The sequence below is a fragment of the Syngnathus typhle genome, linkage group LG2 (assembly GCF_033458585.1).
Source record: "Syngnathus typhle isolate RoL2023-S1 ecotype Sweden linkage group LG2, RoL_Styp_1.0, whole genome shotgun sequence".
Taxonomy (NCBI): Eukaryota; Metazoa; Chordata; class Actinopteri; order Syngnathiformes; family Syngnathidae; genus Syngnathus; species Syngnathus typhle.
In genome coordinates, this window is record NC_083739.1 from 23,424,845 (window position 1) to 23,445,182 (window position 20,338).

Sequence of the window (20,338 nt, forward strand, 5' to 3'; positions counted from 1 at the left end):
CGGAACGATCGCGAGAGAACCAGAAAAGAGAACTAGCTATTTCTGTTGCACTTTGCTCATGCTAGAATATTACGAGAACTAGCTTGGTGTAATATTACTTTTTTGTTTTACATTTTGGAACCAGTAGAGCTGAATTGGTTTTAAGATAAAATCCAATAAAAAAATTACATTGTTTATTTGGAGTTACTTTTAATTAGTATAGATCGAGTCACAGAACGGCCATGGTTACTAGTGTATATCAAAATATTTTATTAAAATCACCTTTATTGCATCAAATTGTATTGTTCCAAAAAAGTGATATATTCCTTTGTGTCAAATTGTTAGACCTTATATTGATTTGTATTGTTTTAATAAAAAAACAACAACGTATCATTACACCCCTCTTATTAAGATATTAATAACGTGGAATGCGTTATTTTAAAGAAATTGTGTTGATTGCTTGTGGGCACTTTCAGGTGTCATGTCCTGCCCTGCCGTCAGTCAAGTCTCGTCCAGGCAGAAAAAGGAAATCAGAACAGGATCTTCCTGCTCCCCTTCAGACCACACCAAAAAAACGTGGCAGGAAACCAGCCTCCACTTCAGCAGCAGTGACAGCTCCCATGGCATCTTCCTTGTCAGCATCAACCTCCGGTATGTCAACTGCAGGGGGCTATGCCGCTGCCGCCATTATGGCTGCTGAGGCCAAGCGCAGAGCTACCAAGGAGTCTTCCAGCAAACCTGTCGTCCAGGAAACAGCCTTGCCAATCAAAAAACGCAAAACGAGAGAGACAATTGAGGAGAGGGAGAAAGTTCAGACTCCAGGCTCGAGTACCACACAACCTGGTAGGATGGCACACTCCGAAGGCGAGGCCGGTTCGAAGGAACCAACACAAACCTCCCAGGTTCACCTTGCCTCTTTGGAGGAGAGCCAATCCCACTCCCATAGCCAGCCTTCTGCTTCCCAAGAAAGTCACTCACATGGACATAAAACACACAAAGGGAGGAAGCACAAGGAGAAGCGTGGGACAGCAGAAAGTCAAGAGGAGGAACTAAGCAAAGACCTTGATGAAAAGGGTGGAAAAGGACCAAGGAGTAGCAGCAGTAGCAAAAGCCACAAAAGGAAGGAGCGCTCCCCACACAAACATCACCATCATCATCACCATCACCGTCACCATCATTGCCACCAACAGAGTTCCCATTTGGATCATCCTCATCCAATATCTGGACCCTCAAACCAGTCCCGACCCAAACCTCAGCTACACACTGACTCCCAGTCCACTGCCCCCAAACCACCTGCCTTGTCACAACCCTCGCCTCAACCCTGCCCCCTCCAGTCCTCGTATCCTGGTCAGAGTCATGTCCCGCTTCAAGTTCCAATTATTCAGTCCTCCCCCATCAGGCATTCCCCTCCTCAGCCACTCCCCAAAACACCAACGTTAGCGCAACACCAAACTCAGCTGGCAGTTCAGCATGTTCCATCACTCTCGCAGGTCCAGCCCCCGCAGACGAGGAATCTTCATCCACAAGCTCAGTCCCCTGTAACACTTCAACCTCAGACACAATCCAGACCCTTCTTTGAGAATCAACTACGTCCTCAACTTCAAATGCAGACCAGGACCCACCACGCAGCTGAGCTGCAAGTACAGACCAGAACCGGGGCCCAACCCCATCTACAACACCACTCCAAGAGCCCTGCACAAACAGAATTCTCGGACAGCCCGCCCACACAAACTCAGCCCCCAACACTGATAAACCCTCCTTTGCAACATCATCTTCACATTCAAAGTAGACCACAAATCAGACCCTCGCTCTCCCAGACCAGGCCCCCACAGTCTCGAATGCCGCTACATCTTCCGCAGATTCAACCACAGCTGCCCAGGCCGCAGCTGCAACAACTCCCGCTCCAACAACCGTCTCTGCATATGGCCATAAGTCACAACCTGGTTTATGCACAGCAGAGTGAGCAGCCGCAAGACTTGAGCACCACATCCCCAACTCGCAGCCTGGAGGGTGGGCCAAGAACCGAAATACGAGCTGAAGCCGGACTCGTCTCACAAAGCAGAGAGACAACTGGTTCGAACAGCACTCCTCCCAGTGCTCCCGGGCCTCCTAGCTCAATGCGCTCCGATCCTGACGGAAGAGCAGGGACGGACGATGGTGTCGGTCTTTTGTCTGGGACAGAAAGCAGGGCTCGGTTACAGGTGGGTTCGGAGGGGGCAGGTGAGGGCAGGGAGCTCAGAGACATGGTCCCCCCATCTGCTGTTCCCTGTCCCAGCCGAGAGGAAACAGTTGAGACTCGGACTGCTGTTAGCGAAAGAGTCAGCTGATCAGTGGGCGCTATAGGAAAGTGGATTGTGCCCTTGGGGACAGAGGTGGTACCAGTGAGGGCTCTTCCTCCATCTTTGTGCACTGCTGTTCCACGGAACAACCCTTTCATTTTTTGACAATGAAATGAGCGTTAAGATAGCACTGACGATGACTGAGTAGAAGGATGGATGGTGTCATTTTTTAGGAGAACAAAAAGGAAAATATAGATTTAAAGTGTGTGTGTGTGTGTGTGTGTGTGTGTGTGTGTGTGTGTGTGTGTGTGTGTGTGCGCGTGCGCGTGGCTGCTTGTGCGTGGGTGTTTGTACATAATCAAAAGGCAGCTGTGTCTTGCTCATTTGGGTAGGTGAAGGGGGGGACAGTTTGGAACTGAAAACAAACGGCTAAGTACACATTGCCACCAACAAAATCTCGCTTCCAGAATATAACCTTTTTTTTTTCTATTTTGAAATTAGTTTCTTCTCTACAGCTTTAAAGTTCTCTGTAATTGACTGACGCTCCGTTGAACGTGACCGTATATATCGCTGACTGACACGCCTAATTCAGTTGAATGGCTTCTTCAAACACTCCCAAATTCTTCCAGTGCCCCCATACGTCTAGCCAATAGTTCTACATTTGATCCAAACACTTATTTCCAACACAGCGCTGACAAGTCCTGGAATCTTCCGGAGTGACATTCAAACTGACTCCCATATTTGATCTCCATGAGTCGTTCTTCCATCTTGGTTGTTTTTCAAGAGGAACCATGTGTTTTGTCAACGTAAACCTACTGAAAGCACATCTTCTTCACCTTACTTCTGACCACTGTTAGACTCCTCTTTGTCTTGATTTCTGCGGAACAGCCACTGGAAGACTTGCGAGTAGCGGTCCATCTTATAGTTTTGCCAAATAAGACAAACTCCTGTTGTGGGGAGGCAGCAACACCAAACTACATTCAACACCAACTACAATCTCACCATTCTGAAAGCATTTGAACGTTTGAAGCGGGACATCTACTGATTCTTTAACACACACACATTGCCGGGTTGGCTTGTATTTGTGGAGGACATCAAGCCAAAACGTAGCAGGACTCAGATGGTAAAAGTGGTCACAGTTTTTTCTGTAATGTTTTGTCTTCATAGCGTCTTGTGAGGATGAACTTGTGACTCCGCTAATAGCTTTTCGTGTCTGTTTTTGCTGACATTCTTGTACTTATATCCCATCAGGATATACTGCATTGGATATGTTATTGGTGGCATGGTGGTGGACTGGTTAGCATGTCGGCCTCACAGTGCAGAGATCGTGGGTTTTAATCTGGTCTTGGGCCTTGCTGTGCGGAGCATGTTCTCCTATTGTCTGCGGGGGTTTTGTTTGGGTAGTCCGGTTCCCTCCCACATTCTAAAAAACATGCAAACATACAAGTATAATTTTGAGTGTGAATGGTTGTTTATGTGTACTTTGCAATTGTCTGGCAACCAGCTCAGGATGTACCCCACCTCTCGCCCAAAAATCAACTGGGATAGGCTCCACCACACCTATGACCTTTGTGAGGATGAACCAGTTCGGATAATGGGTGCATCGGTGTGTTGGCGTTGGCCACAGTACATGAGAGTTTTATTTACCAGTACAGGGCAGTACAGAAAGAGTGCCGTACTTGAAAAAAAACGGTTGCCGTTGTCTTCAGTTTTGATAAATTTGGAAGAGTTGTCCACCTCTGAATTGGGAGAAATTGAGAAGATTATGGACATCTCTGATAATTGATACATTTGTGGATACTATTGCCACACATGCAATAGATTGATGTGATATGACGTTAGACACGTGATGAAGCTTTCCACAAGTACATTTTGGGAGGTGTCAAGATTGGCCACAAGTACATTTTGGGAGGTGTCAAAATTGGCCGATCCCAGATTTTCCTCAATTTTTTTCTGTATGTGGTAGCACAAATGGAAAGAAATTGCTTCTTAATCGCTCATGATGTCAATCAAGCCAAACAAACACATTCTCAACCTCTCAATTGGATCAGATCCACTCATGCAGTATTTGAACATTTTCATTGTGTCATTCTTATCTCCTGACAGCTAGGAGTTGGCACCATTTGAAAAGTCCACTACAGTGGGGAATTTTCTTGCTGGATTGTGGGTCACCCCGTGATGACCCAAGCTCACCTCTGCGTTTGTGGCATTTGGTTGCCGCAAGCCCCTTAGCTGGCCTTTGTCAGACCGTATGGGACCACAGTAAGCAGCCGCCACATTGCATGTTCCGAAGTTCAGTGCCTATAACCTTGCGCGTCTCGCCGGAAGTCACCATGTCAGCCAGCAGCCATGTTGTTCCTAGACTTAGTAGTGATGTGTGGTGACCTCATAGCTGATGAATAATAATACTCTGCTTTCAACTCAATACACTGTCACTGTAGACTCACTAGTTTTTACCGGGTTATTAGTTATTTTTCTTATTAAAAGCGTTTGTTGTCCCCCTACACTGTCAGTGTCTCATTCCAATTGAGAGGATGGGTGAGCATTTAGTCAGCGTGTGAATCCAGTCATTTCCCTTTGAGAAAAAGTTTTTCAGCAAACAAGTGCTTTCTAATGGGAAAAAATCCTCTACCTCACCCCCACAGCGATCATGCCTCAAACCCAAACAAACCAAAATACTTAAAAAAAAAAAAAAGTCCTTGGCGGACTGACCAAGGGATACCATCCCCACTGGTTAAGTCTTGAGCGTGTTGTGAGGTAATGAAGCAGTTTCCAAAATCTGTGAAAGTCTAGTGCAAACACCTGGGAGGTACAAAATGGACAACGTCTGTATTAATAATTAACCTTAAGCTTTGTTGTGTACTTGGTAAAGATAGCGTTATAACTGTCAGGAGAGGTCTTCCTTCATGTAACTCCAAATAATATTTAGCAACAAGCAGGCTAATGTGGGTCACTCACATAATGCTCGTTTACTAACAGTATGCATTTAATGTTTAAATTTACAGGTGAATTAGGCAAAATAAACATTATTCCAAAGGCAAAGTTTTGTCAATGTAAAAAGCATGTGCAATCAAGTCTACTGACCTGACTGATGTTTATTGTGTGAATTGTAATTGTCAGTGATATTGTAGAGGAAAGACACAAATTAACTCCAAAATCTTGAGTAATGTTGTGTATTTTCTGAGATCTGTCTTGGCGCCCACACCTCTCAGAAAATATACAACAGTAACAACATCAACTTGTAGCCCGAAAGGCAGAACTCAACGGCCAGTATCCAAGCCTGGCAAGCCGCACCAACAAAGAGAGTGGGTCTAGAGACCAAACCATTCACCGCAGCTAGGCCTCGGTTCAAGTTAAACAGTCCAATCAAATGTGTTTGCTTGCTGTGACGTATTCTTCACGAACACAGTCACGCTTTGGCAGCGAAAGTCCATCCTCATTCAAAATGGTGCGCGGGAGAGACAATTGTTCACATCATTCAACATTAAATGAGTTCTAACTAACCAGAAACACAGTCATTAAAATCCCAGCAGCTGACAGCACTGGAAGCATTTGGGTTTTTTTTCAACAGAAAGGTCATACTTTTTCCCCAACATCACGTTCAATCTTCACTGATTGGTTCATTCTGCAGTTTGCTCAAGTTTACCCGGCCTCAGAAATGCGTTTGATGAGACAAACCAACAGACTCAATCGCCGGTACATGCTAAGCCTGAATTTCCATGGTATCAGCATAAGAAAAATATGTTACCCAAAGTTTCATAACTTCAATACTGGGGTTATCTGATTGGGTATATGTGTTCCTGCTTGGTATTAAAACCGAGTAAAACATGAGTCAGACAGAATATTTGCACCTTCAAAATCATCACTTTTCAGCAAACCCAAAAAACGGTTATGTTTATTCAACCAGAGGTGAGTATTTTGTCCCAGTGAGGGAAATGGGCCGACCGATGGATGCCGGTTTTGTGATCCAAGGACAAGGAACAAGAAAGTTAATGTCAAAGATCCTTATTAACTGGGTTGGCAGTGAATGATTGAAAAAATTGACTGAGGATGAAGTGGTTCTTCATATGTCCGTGTAATTGCCCTCATCCAGTACCGACAAGCGTATCTGCGGGCAACAACTGCATTGCATCACGTGACTTATGCAATGTGTTGTGCACCATCTTTACGACTGGTCTGCAACACATGATGGGCACACGGCAAAAGTTTTTGGTGCGTGTACAATGTCGCGCGCATCATCTCCCTGCTCCGTTCCACAAGGCTTTAATCGGCATGTATTTGTCATGGAATAGAGAATGCGTACCACGCTGCTGCTGCAAAGTTAGCTAGCTTGAATGTAGCGGTGTGGTAAGTACATGTGCCTTGATTGATTGTGCAATACAATTAAATGCATCATTTATTCATCTGGGTCTCTTTGTTCTCACAGGCATGACTTCTATTATTGCCGGTTTGTGACTTGCTCTAAAAGTAGTGAACTGCAATGGAATTGGCCAAAAAATGCAGAGGAAACAACCTTATTGTGTCCTAGCCTATACCAGCTGTAGCAAGTGAAATGAACAGATTTTCAAAAGAACGCGCAAGTTTTGCATCAGTGTGAAGGCGAGCCCACAAACACACACACACACACACCTTTCTCATACTCACAAACTGACTCACACGCACACACATACCAGTGATGGTTTGTCGGGGTCTGCAAGGCCTTCTCTGCTGGCCTAAAAATATCTGAATAACAGACTGATGTTAATTGTATTTTGTCCATGAATACGTATTAATTTAATACGTATTCATGGACAAAATGTATTTAATAAGTATTAAATAAGGGCGCTCGGTGGCACACTGGTTAGCCTGTCCACCTCAGTTAGGAGGGTGCCGATTCGATTCCACCTCCGACCCTCCCTGTGTGGAGTTTACATGTTCTCCCCGTGCCCGCGTGGGTTTTCTCAAGGCACTCCGCTTTCCTCCCACACCCTAAAACAGTGCTTCTCAATTATTTTCTGTTACGCCCCCCCTTAGCAAGAAGAAAACTATTCGCGCCCCCCCCTCCCCACCGTGACTATCCTAACTTGTCTTGTAAGTCGTAAAATGTTGCACTGTCTCAAACGTCACAGAAGTAACAATGAGAGCGCCACTGCCCCCTGCTGGGAAGATGCGCAATTACACTTTATTCTAGTACTGCAAAAAAAAGTACCTGCCCCCCCAGGTATAGCACGGCGCCCCCCAAGGGGGGCGCGCCCCACTATTTGAGAAGCACTGCCCTAAAACATCTTTTGGTAGGCCAATTGAGCACTCCAAATTGTCCCCAAGTGTGAGTGCGAATGGTTGTTCGTCTCTGTGTGCCCTGCAATCGGCTGGCAACCGGTTCAGGGTGTCCCCTGTCTACTGCCCGATGCCTGCTGGAGATAGGCTCCAGCACGCCCGCAACACCTGTGGGGACAAGCGGTATGGAAAATGGATGGATGGAAGTATTAAATTATTCCAAATGGTCTGTCCACTTCCTTTCATTGCGAGCCCCCTGGTTGCGCTGCTTCCAGATGTGTATTTTCATATTTATGTCACGATTACGGGATGGATATGGAGCAGGGCGACCAAGTGCAGCTTGGACCAGGGTTTATTGAAGCAAACTCAAACGAACAGACTCGGTACACTGACATAACTGACTAACAAAACCAACAACAGGAACCGAACAGAGACGTGAGACAAAAAGGCAGGAACCAAACAAACCTCATGACAGAAAACTTCATCAATGCTCCGACGGGGAGTGACACAGAGACAGGACTTAATATACAAGACAGGTAACAAGAGGCAGATGAGAATGATCGCACTGATCATGGGCACACAGGAGGGGTGGGGCGAGCACACAGACACACTGACAAACTATGGACATGATCACACAGGAGGGGAGGGGCGAGCACACAGACATGATTGGGGATGTGTCGTGACAGAACAAGGGACGGCTTCCGACGTCCCAAAAACCCAACCGGGGGGGGATGAAACACACCAGTCCAGACGACCCTACTGGTTTTCAAAATAGTTTAAACCGCGCACAGCGGCGACTGGGGAAACAACCGCACTCGGCGGGGACTGGGGAAACAACCGCACTCGGCGGGGACTGGGGAAACAACCGCACTCAGCGGCGACTTGGGGCACAGAACCGCACTCGGGCGGCGACTTGGGGCACAGAACCGCACTCGGGCGGCGACTTGGGGCACAGAACCGCACTCGGGCGGCGACTTGGGGCACAGAACCGCACTCGGGCGGCGACTTGGGGCACAGAACCGCACTCGGGCGGCGACTTGGGGCACAGAACCGCACTCGGGCGGCGACTTGGGGCACAGAACCGCACTCGGGCGGCGACTTGGGGCACAGAACCGCACTCAGGCGGCGACTTGGGGCACAGAACCGCACTCGGGCAGCGACTTGGGGCACAGAACCGCACTCGGGCGGCGACTTGGGGCACAGAACCGCACTCGGGCGGCGACTTGGGGCACAGAACTGCACTCGGGTGGCGACTTGGGGCACAGAACCGCACTCGGGCGGCGACTTGGGAGACAGAACTGCACTCTGCGGCGTCCAGGGGCCCAGGGCCACACTCGCGGCACACACTGGGGACCTGAACCGCAATCATCAGCAACTTGGGGGACAGAACTGCACGCAGCGGCGGTCAGGGGCCCAGGGCCACAATCGCGGCACACACTGGGGGCCTGACGCGCAATCGGCAGCAACTTGGGGAACAGAACCGCACTCGGACGGCAACTTGGGGAACAGAACCGCACTCGGGCGGCAACTTACACAAAACCGTACTCGGGCGGCCACTGACACAAAACCGCACTCGGGCGGCTACTCACACAAAACCGCACTCGGGCGGCTACTCACACAAAACCGCACTCGGGCGGCTACTCACACAAAACCGCACTCGGGCGGCTAAAAAAAGTCCTCGCCGCAATCAGCGGCACTTGAAAGTCCGGACCGCGATCAGCGGCATTCGTACGCCAGAGCTGCACGCAGCAGCAGGAGTCAGTGTTTCAGCAGTGGGATCAGGGTCTGTGACGATCGCGGGTCCGGCATTGTTGGCACAAGGCCCAGCAATGCCGCGAGTCCGGTGACGCTGGGGTGGAGCCCGTTGGCGGCCGCGAGTCTGATGGCGCCAGGAGGCACTCCGATGGCGGCCGTGGGTCCGGTGTCGCGGGAGCGAGGTCCCAGTGACGGCCGTGGAGCCGGCGTCGCTGGAGCGAAGTCCGATGGCGACAGCGGAGCCGATCGCGCTGGAACATGCTCGGACCACGGACGTGGCTCGGGCGTCGCAGACGGACGGGACCTGGTGGTGGAGGAAGGTCCAAGCGCTGGTCGCTGCAGTGGTCGGAGCATTTTGTCACGATTACGGGGTGGATATGGAGCAGGGCGACCAAGTGCAGCTTGGACCAAGGTTTACTGAAGCAAACTCAAACTAACAGACTCGGTACACTGACATAACTGACTAACAAAACTAACAACAGGAACCGAACAGAGACGTGAGACAAAAAGACAAGAACCAAACAAACCTCATGACAGAAAACTTCATCAATGCGCCGACAGGGAGTGACACACAGACAGGACTTAATATACAAGACACGTAACAAGAGGCAGGTGAGAATGATCGCACTGATCATGGGCACACAGGAGGGGTGGGGCGAGCACACAGACACACTGACAAACTATGGACATGATCACACAGGAGGGGAGGGGCGAGCACACAGACATGATCGGGGATGAGTCGTGACAATTTAAGCATTTAACCAATTACATTTCAGCCACTCTTTGTTGCCAGGGTCAAAGAAATCTGCCTGGAGGCCTGCACAATCAGTCCTGTGGGCCCTGTGGCATAAAATAAATGTCGATCAGACTTGCTTCAACCAATCAGATTTTGAGTTGGCGACACCAAGGCCTTCTAGCAAATTTACGGAAACGTCAGCATATTCACACGCTTTGATAGTATAGTCAAAGTGTACTAGCCAGAGCGAGCATCTGTAGCGAGCTGCACAAACAAAGATATTGTTGTGCTGATTTAATAGCTGTTTTGTCAACCTACAATAGCAAAAGGAGGAGAAGAAATGGATTTGGTTGCAGATTTACTGTCAAAGCCATTATCAAGACGGACCTTTCAAGAAAAGCATGCTTCTGTTGAACGGGCATTCTCAGCCCTAAAGCAAATTAAAACATGCCAGAAATACGACAGGGCAGGCTCCACTTTCAGCATTAGCTTCAATGGTGATAGAAAAGGACTTCTTGACGGAACTGAAACGCACGGATAATCTGCACAACAGAGTCATTGAAATCTTCTTGAGGAAAGAAAGGAGGATGGATTTTGTTTACAAATAATCAGGATTTTGGGTGAGTAAAATGTTGCTATATTCCTCAATAATATTGCAATTTTACCAAGTTATTTTTATGCTTTTTATATGCGGCGGAGCTGTACCTGCAGTATAGGTTTTATCGCCATATAATAGTTATTGAGGGTTGGATTGATTCAGGCGGAGCGCTAATGAAGGCCTAGGCATGAAATGCACGGCCCGCCACTGGTACACATTAATATCTCAACAAGAGATTGGATTCCGTGTCATTTCTTGTCAAGTAATCACACTGTGAAGACCTCGATAGCTAATGCAAAAAACTTTACCATCTTTGAAATTAGCGCTTTAGGGCACGAGAGACATGGGCCTGCGGCCACATTTTCTAATGTCACGTGGGGGGTGGCTCGTGAAGATTAAGAGTCGGGTTGTTCCAAGCATTCTTGTTCAGCTATTACTCGTGACTCCACGCCAGATTCGGGTCAAAAGTGTGAAATTCGAAAAAAAAAGGTTTTAACCTGGGGGAAAAAAAGATTAGAATCTGAAAAAACAAGAGGGTAACCTGAAAAAAAAGAGCTGTGAATCTGAGAATATAAAACATGTAACTAAAGAAAAAAAACTCAAAACCTGAAAAATAAATGGTGAAACCTGAAAATAGTAAACTCTTTTTGCAAGTATGGGTTTTGTTTTTCAAGTATAACTTGCAGTTGTGGTTCTAAGGGGTACATTAAGCAGGCTCTGGTCAAGTGGTCAAAGCCATTGCCTCCGATAAGATGGAACCATGGGTCGAGGCAGACCTTCCCCACGGGCTGCTCTTTGCCATCTTTCCGAAGGAACCCGGACGTTAGCAGATCTGCCGCCCTGTGCTACACCAAAACGTGGCTTGACGAAAACGTGGCTCGACGAAAACATGGCGTCGAGATTCCTGGGTTTCGGCTACTACGAGCAGATCGCAGCACGGAGCTCATGGAAAAAACAAAGGGAGGTGGTGTATATTTTACATTAATGAGGGTTGGTGTATTGATGTCACAATGTTGAAAGAGTCTTGCAGCACTCTCCTAGAGACACTTTTCATAAACTCCTGGCTGTTTTATTCACCATGGGAGTTTTTGATCATAATAGCGTCTGTTTACATTCCACCACGTGCACTCGAAGCCATGCAGCTGCTGGCTGACCAGATAACAGACATGGAGAAAAAACTACCAAACTCACATCATTGTTTTGGCTGATTTTAACAGAACGAACCTCACACACGAGGTGTGTCCCACCAGAGGCACAAATACACTGGACCACTGCTACTCCATAATAAAGGACGCATAAATGGAACGTGGAGTCAAAGCCGGACCTCCAAGCCTGCTTTGACTGCACCGATTGGGGGGGTCTGAAGCTGCAACTTCAGACCTGCATGAATAGAATAGAATAGAATGCCCTTTATTGTCATTTTACAACTTAAGTTGTACAACGAAATTCGGATAGCTGCTCCCTTCCTAGTGCAAACATACAAAATTTAAAAAAGTATAAAAGGAAGTCCGAGAATAAAAGTGAAAGATCTTATTTACACTATAGCTATTAGTCTAAGAATGAAGGTTAAAAAATTCTTATTTACAGTGTGTTCAATGTGGGTATATGTATTAACATGAATGAGGTTTGTACAGAAAGTAAATAATAAATAGTAAATAGTTATTGCATGTAGTTTTTAAAGGAGTGTCAGTGTTGTATTATAGCTGGTGTTATTTTCTCTCAGAGTTCAACTCACCGACACCGTGACATCATACATCAGCTTTTGTGAGGACTTGTGTGTGTGTGTGTGTGTGTGTGTGTGTGTGTGTGTGTGTGTGTGTGTGTGTGTGTGTGTGTGTGTGTGTGTGTAGACTAAGACCTTCTGCACGTACAACAACAACAAACCGTGGTTTACTGAAAGTCTGTGCTGAACAGCTGGCACCCACCTTTGCACGGATCTTCAACCGTTCCCTGGAGCTGTGTGAGGTGCCCTCGTGCTTCAAAAGCTCCACGTACAAGTGGCCAAGACGCCCGCCATCACAGTTTTGGATGATTATAGACCTGTCTCCCTGACATCTGTTGTCATGAAATCCTTTGAGAGGCTAATGTTGAGCCACCCGAAGGGCATCACGGGCCCCCTGCTCGACCCCTTGCAGTTTGCCTACCGGGCAAATAGGTCGGTGGCTGATGCAGTCAACATGGGACTGCACTACATCCTGCGCCACTTAGACACCCCAGGAAAGTACGGCAGGATCCTGTTTGTGGACTTCAACTCGGCGTTCAACACAATAGTTAAGTTAAGTTAACTTAGCTCCCGATATCCTCCACCAGAAGCTCATCCAGCTCGCGGTGCCTGCCTCCACCTGTCAATGGATCACCAGCTTCCTGACCAACAGGAGACAGCAGGTGAGGCTGGGGACCATCACATCCGACACCCGGACCACCAGCACTGGCGTCCCCCAGGGGTGTGTACACTCCCCACTGCTCTTCTCTCTCTAGACACCGATTGCTCCTCAGGAGACCCTTCTGTGAAGCTCGACACCACTCTCATCGGACTGATCCGGGACGGTGACAAGGATGCGTACAGACAGGTGGAGTGGCTGGTCCACTGGTGCAGCCAAAACCACCCGGAGCTGAACCCGCTCAAGACCGTTAAGATCAGGGCTGTGGACTCTGTGGGATTTTTGCACCGAGTCCGAGTCCGGCCTCTTGACCATGAGTCCGAGTCCGGCTGTCCATTTCTTCTGTTAATTCATGTGACTGCTTAGTCTTTATTCAAGGCTAATTTAGATCAAAATCTAAATAATTACAACAGTTTTGTGATGGCTTTGTCTTTATTAAACATATAAACGAATACAATAAACAGATACTTTCAAGTTTTAATCATTAATTACACCATTATAGCTCAGACATTTCTCTAAACAAATAATTAGTGACGACCCCTTATTTGGAAAGCGAAAAACCCATGTCGTACGGCGTCAGCACTATGTTGTTTTCAATAAAAACATGAAGAACTCACGTTTGCGTCAGTCAATTTTAATATTTATAAAGGATTATTCTCATTTGATGTCTTTAAATTCATCCGCGTTCTGCCATTGAAGCGGGGTGCATTCAAAGACCAGTCGTACAGACGGAACACTCATTCACTTCACCAAAACGCAACAATATATCTACGTGAGCTCTTTGCATAAACCTCGATGCAAAGAAACTCCTCTTTTTGGGTACAGGCTACAAAGAGTATATATTACAAAGGAGACTTTATACTTAATTGTGATCATCATTCATCCATTTTATTTTATTACTCAGGTATTTTCAAAGCAAATGAATATTGTTGCATTTATTAATTTGCTTTAACATGACAGCGCAATATAATTAAAAGCTGACACGATGGCAATGTCAAACGTGTTCATTTAAGAAAAAGCCACACACGTTTTGTGATCAAATCTTTCATAACGAGAATGATTTGAGTGAATTGATTTTACAATTTTTATCACCCCTCCCCACCATCTGTCACTTTGCCTGGGACAAAAGGAGCCTTCAGAACTGAAATTTCTTCTCAATTATTCATTCAAATAAATTCACTCAAATCATTCTCGTTATGAAAGATTTGATCACAAAACGTTTCCGTTTGTACGACTGGTCTTTGAATGCACTCGCTTCAATGGCAGAACACGGATGAATTTAAAGACATCAAATGAGAATAATCCTTTATAAAAATTAAAATTGACTAACGCAAACGTGAGTTCTTCATGTTTTTATTGAAAACAACATAGTGCTGACGCCGTAGGACATCGGTTTTTCACTATAATTCGGTATAATTCAAGGTAGTCCACACTCACCCAAAGTTAAGGTTTCATGGGAATATTATTGTCATAATTGTCTGGACCATATATGATAATTGTTTAATGGTAGTTATTGATAGATCTTGAAGATGTCAAGTTATAGGTGCATAAGACTATGTTGTTCATGCATATAGCACGTTCATTGTAAGAGGGGAAGAGATGTTGTGTATTTTGGGCTAACTCAAATTCCGTAGTAGAAAAACCCCGGAAGTGGGATGGGCATTCTGTGTTGTTGTGCTACGCCCTGTGAACGCACTGTGAGTAAGGAATAAAGCAGTTATCATTCACGTCGTTGTCCGACCTATTCTTGCTATCTAAGAACCTGGAAAATAGTAAGGATATAACATATATCACGGGTCATTACGACGAGTTTGGTGGAGTTACTGCTTCTTCCAACTCCTACCGCGCTGACTGTAACCTGGCACTCTCTGGCTGCGTCTTGCCTCTTTTTTTTATTGTCGGACTCGGTGGACTCGGTCAAAATCAGCACAGAGTCCGGCAAAAATGACAGAGTCCGACTGAGTCCCCGAGTCCGAACCGAGTCCACAGCCCTGGTTAAGTTGACTGTGGACTTCAGGAGAGACCCTTCGCTACTTTCACCCCTCACATCCTTAGTAATGCTATTCTCACCACAGACACCTTCAAGTTCCTGGGATCCACAATCTCTCGAGACCTGAAATGGACCGTCCGGAAGAAGGCCAAGCAGAGGTTGTACTTTCTGAGACAGCTCAGTAAGTTCAACCTGCCACAGGAGCTGCTGAAGACCTTCTACACTGTCATCATCCAGTCTACCCTCTGCACCTCCATCACTGTTTGGTTTGGGACAATCAGGACTGTAGAATAGATAATCGGGACCAACCTCCCATCTATTCAGGACTTGTACCTGTCCAGGACCAGGAAACGTGCAAGTAACATCTCTACAGACCCTTCTCACCCAGGTCACAGTCTGTTCGAAATTCGAACTTCGAACTACTCCCCTCCAGACGGTGTTACAGAGCGCTGTACGCCAAAACCAGCAGACACAGACACAGCTTCTTCCCCCAGGCTGAACTCACACCACTCAGAGTCTCAGAGACATCACTGGGCAATAACATCCTGCTCTTGCCACTTAAATGTTGTTAGTCACCTGAATATTGTTAGTCACTTAAATGTTGTCCAGAGGCTGAGATCAACCGGAGTCAAATTCCTTGTTTGGCATGCACAAACTTGGTCAATAAAGCCAATTCTGATTTTGATGAGGCCACAATTTCCAACGCTTGCTGGAGCGGTTCACAGCCATGAGTGAAGGTTAATGAATACCTTCAAAAATAAGGCCTCAGTCATATAAAGGCAGAATACCTTCTCCATGTCTGGAATCCATAGTAATGGAGTTATCTTGGGATCTTATTCAGAACTGAGTATAGAGTGGGAGATTTACAGGTGGATTGGGGCAGCGTCTGCAAGGATGTGGTCCGCTGTGGTGAAAAAGGAGTTAATCCAAAAGTCAAAGCTCTAGCTGAGGTAAGTTTGGGCCTTCTTGTTTCGGTTCCTCCAGCAGCAGCAACGCAACCTCAAATAAGACCTCTGTTAGGGTTCTCAGATAAGACCTCTGTTAGGGTTGATAGATTCGTTTGATCCTATGCTTATGTTTGAATGTAACCTGTAATAATTAACCAAACGTGTCCTGTCTTAACAAAGTAGTAGAACAAAGTGCTGAGATCTTTTGAACTGATTGACCAGCTGCAGAGGAAGCAATCAAAGTTGTTCTGTTTACACAACGTCGGCAGGGGCTTCAACTCCATCCTGTCCACTCTCACCCCCACCCTGTTTCTCTCAATAAAAATGCTCTTGCAAGAGGCCTGAGTCAGACCTCATTCGATCATTGCTGTATGCACAGCGACGAATGACTCTCCACTTGCAAGTGCTTAAAAAGGGCATACGGTCTCCCGAGTGGTTCTTGCAAAACACCACTCTAACAGCCTCATTATGCTGTTTTTATTTTTTTCGCTTGATTCTAGCTAATGTCAAAAATTAACAGAAACGTTATTGTAGTTAATGTTAAAAAGTAAAATGACATACATGAACTCTAAAGGTGATTCATATGTGGAAGATATTGCTAATATGTATGCTAATATGCATGTATAACAATATTTATGCTCATATGTAGAGGATATTGATAAAAATCTGTAAGTGACGACATTACGAATTGATATTGTTGGGGTGGGGCAGACAATAAAAACCCAACACAGTGCCAAACAAAGTTTTATTCAAGTTTTAAAATTTAAAGCACATTATTGTGATTATCAACAAAGAACCAATTAACAGAAAAGCTGAATTGCATCCTTCTGTACCATGTGTAAGCTTCCTTCCCATTTTCTTCTCAGTCACATATGATGCATAGAAATATTTATACAGTAGCTTTTGCAAAACTACAATCCTGTGTCCAAAAAATTGGTTGGTCCCTAAAACAGAAATGAGCACAAAAACGCAGAGGTGAAATGTTGACAAATTGAATCACTTAGCCTAGCAGTTTACTCCTCTGGAGCGGGGTTCACACATACCAATAACTGGGCTAAATTTGCCTGCTTATTCCAGTCACACAATAACTGGGGCCCGATGACCCAGGGCCACAACAAAGGTGTAGCGCCACCTGCAGTTCACTGGTGTAGGTCCAATTAGGCCAGTACAAATTTGATAATTAAATGTGCTGAAATCAACACGTTCTTACACTTTTAGTATATAAAATTAAATATTGAGTTTTATCCACTGAAAGTGATCACTCATCTTTGCTATTTTTAACACTGCAATACAGGTTTCAAAGGCCCCATTCTCACTTATTTCATCCACAGGTAACCCTATAGGCCAGGGGTCACCAACTCCGGTCCTCAAGGGCGCCAATCCAGCCTGTTTTAGATGTATCCTCCCTCCAATACACCTGATTCAAATAATCAGGATTGCTATCAGCCTTAATAGAGCTTGCTGATGAGCTGATCATTTGAATCAGGCCTGTTGTTGTAGGGCTGCACCTAAAACGGGCTGGATTGGCGCCCTTGAGGACCGGAGTTGGTGACCCCTGCTATAGGCTATATAATAAATTTTGTTGAGTACTGCTTTAAATAACAATAATGATGTATTGGGGAGTGAAGAGTGGCTGCCTTGATCGCCATATTTGCATGCAATTTGGCTGCCAAGACGACACACACTCCACAGGTATATAATTATAAATGTCTTTAAAAGGAAGCCCGACCAGAACAATTCTCAAAATAGAACCACTTACCTACACGTTGATGTAAATACATAATTCCTCATTCATTCAAATGATCCTTTTTGTTTACATAATACATAATTTAATACACAGCATACATTTGTTAAATGCAATTTGATACCCATTTGGGGATGATGACGTGGTATGGTTGCTCCCCACATTGGTGCCCTATGCTGAGCAAAGTCAAACAATTGCAAACTACTTCTAGCATACACAAAAAGAGTCAAAATGCCACACTCCGTGGCTTTTGATTGTATTTTTTAATCAAAAGGGAATAAAGAAAGTGAAGTTATTTCATTGCTTTCCTTAAGAAACAGTTAAGAAAACAATGGGGGGAGGGGGGGTCCATCTGACCAAAGACTTGTGGCTGTGCACTCCAGATGCATTTGAGGTTTTCCATTGCCCTCAGCGCATGAGAACTGGTGTGTCTGGCTAGAAGCGACGGTTAAACCACTAAACAGGGAAAGAGAGCAGAACCGTCATCACAATAAGCAGCCACTGTAAAAACTGTGCCGCCCACAACTCCTCTCTCTGCGCATCCGCCATCTTGATTTGTTGAGTAAGCGTTGCAACGCACATGCCTAATGTGTGCGTAAAAAAGTTTTTAATATGGCTTAATGTTACAAAACTATAACCAGTTGCCACCAAAACTCAAAATTCATGTGCGTAACTCTACCTATGCCCACATCAATTCCTAAAATATCATAATCACCTCAATATTCTGAAATTGAACTGTCTTCCTCTCTATAATAATAATAAATTATATTTATAACGCACTTTACATTTGGGGAAATCTCAAAGTGCTACATGGCAGATAAAAAACAAGAAAACAAAACAAGGACAAGTTTAGAACAACTGGACGACAACCAAGATATGAGAAAGAAAATTACGGAAATGCTAAGGTAAAGAGGTGAGTTTTAAGTCCAGTTTTGAAAGTGTCAGTGGATTGGGGTGCTCTTAGGTGGTCGGGGAGGGAGTTCCACAGTGTAGGGGCTGTATAGCAGAAGGCTCGGTCGCCCATGGTGCGCAGCTTGGTTTTAGGAACGTGGAGAAGGTGAGAATTGGATGAGCGGAGGCTTCGGGTGGCAGGTTTTGGGGCAAGGAGTTCTTTGAGGTATGGGGGAGCATGTCCAAGGATACAATGGTGAGTGAGGAGGGCGATCTTATAATCAATTCGGAATTTGATGGGGAGCCAGTGCAGAGAACGGAGGATGGGTGTGATGTGATTGCTTTTCCGCACCCCCATCAGGATCCTAGCAGCGCTGTTTTGAATGTACTGAAGCCTCTGGAGGCTCTTGCTAGGGATCCCGATGAGGAGTGCGTTACAATAGTCTATCCTTGAGGAGACAAAGGCGTGGACAAGTTTCTCAGCATCCGTCAGGGTAAGTGTGGGGCGGAGTTTGGAGATATTTCTGAGGTGGAAGAAGGAGGTTTTGCAGATGTGTTTTATGTGTGACTCAAGGTTGAGTTGAGGGTCCAGTTTCACACCCAGGTTGGTGACAGTGGCTGAGAGGGGAATAGTGAAACCGGCGAATAAGATGCTTGTTATTGGGCAGGTGTGGATCTGATGGGGAGTGCCAATTAACATGGCTTGGGTTTTGTCACTGTTAACTTGCAGGAAGCTGAGATTCATCCACGCCTTTATCTCCTCCAGACACAGGGAGAGGATGGATGAGGGAGATGGAGAAGGCTGGGTTATGGAGGGCGGGGGGTCAAGTTTGAGGTATAGCTGGGTGTCGTCCGCATAACAATGAAATGAGATGCCGAACTTCCTGATTATATTGCCGAGGGGTAGTATGTAGAGAGTGAAGAGGGTAGGACCGAGTACAGATCCCTGGGGGACACCGGAGGTGACAGTGTGAGTGTCGGATTTTTTCCCCCCCAGGGAAACGTACTCGGTCCGGTTTGAGAGGTAGGACTGAAGCCAGGTTAGAGCAGTGCCAGAGAATCCAGTGGAGTGAAGCTGGTTAAGGAGGATATTGTGGTGGACAGTGTCAAATGCAGCGGACAGATCCAGCAGGATGAGAAGTGACGGGGAGCCTGCATCGGCAGCCATGAGAAGGTCGTTGGTGACCCTAACAAGTGCTGTTTCAGTGCTGTGGCCAGAGCGGAACCCGGATTGAAATTTCTCAGCGATGTTATTGCGGGTAAGATGAGTGTGAAGTTGGGCAGCTACCACTTTTTCCAGAACCTTGGAGAGGCTCACTGTCGCATTGCTTAAAGAGCGCCTTTGTGTTTTAGGATGAACAGCAGAGACCAAAGGAACAAGGCAAAGTGTTGTGAAATAAAATATTACCTGTAATACGCATTTTGTTATTTGCTGATTGAAACTGCTAATTAAACTGTGAATTGAAACTAATAGGAAGAAAACAACTCTCGCTCTTTGACGTGTCTTGCGCATCCGTTCTGTGCATTTTATTTCACAACACTTTGCCTTGTTCCTTTCTTCTCTGCTGTTCACTTCAAACACGCTCCATGCGACCGCAATGCTCTCGTATCAGACGCTTGCTCGATCACCTGCTCGTTTGCTGTCCCGTGCGCGCACGGAGCGCGGTGGTGCGTTTACGGGCAGTCGGCGAAATCAACGCCAACAAAAAAAATTACATCCAGCCTAGTTAAGACCATACCAAAGACTATAAAAATGGGACCCATTGCCTCCCTGCGTGTGTG

At 46.0% G+C, this 20,338-nt stretch overlaps 2 protein-coding genes across 5 annotated transcripts in view; one reads left to right on the top strand and one right to left on the bottom strand.

The window, feature by feature from the left end:
* The window catches only part of mecp2 (methyl CpG binding protein 2), a 25,388-nt gene extending 12,928 nt beyond the window's left edge, over positions 1–12,460 (top strand). For 2 of the 4 annotated variants that reach the window (XM_061298121.1, XM_061298136.1), the window contains exon 6: positions 456–12,460. In XM_061298121.1, coding sequence (XP_061154105.1) covers positions 456–2,306 — 1,851 coding nt within the window. In that variant the 3' untranslated portion in view covers positions 2,307–12,460. The remainder of the gene's footprint in view (positions 1–455) is intronic. The other 2 variants (XR_009717959.1, XR_009717961.1) reach the window with 2 other exon arrangements.
* dtx3 (deltex E3 ubiquitin ligase 3) overlaps positions 5,854–20,338 on the bottom strand; it is a 63,151-nt gene continuing 48,666 nt past the window's right edge. Inside the window, exon 4 of the mRNA XM_061298258.1 lies at positions 5,854–16,865. Within this exon, the coding sequence (XP_061154242.1) occupies positions 16,811–16,865 (55 nt within the window). The 3' untranslated portion in view covers positions 5,854–16,810. The remainder of the gene's footprint in view (positions 16,866–20,338) is intronic.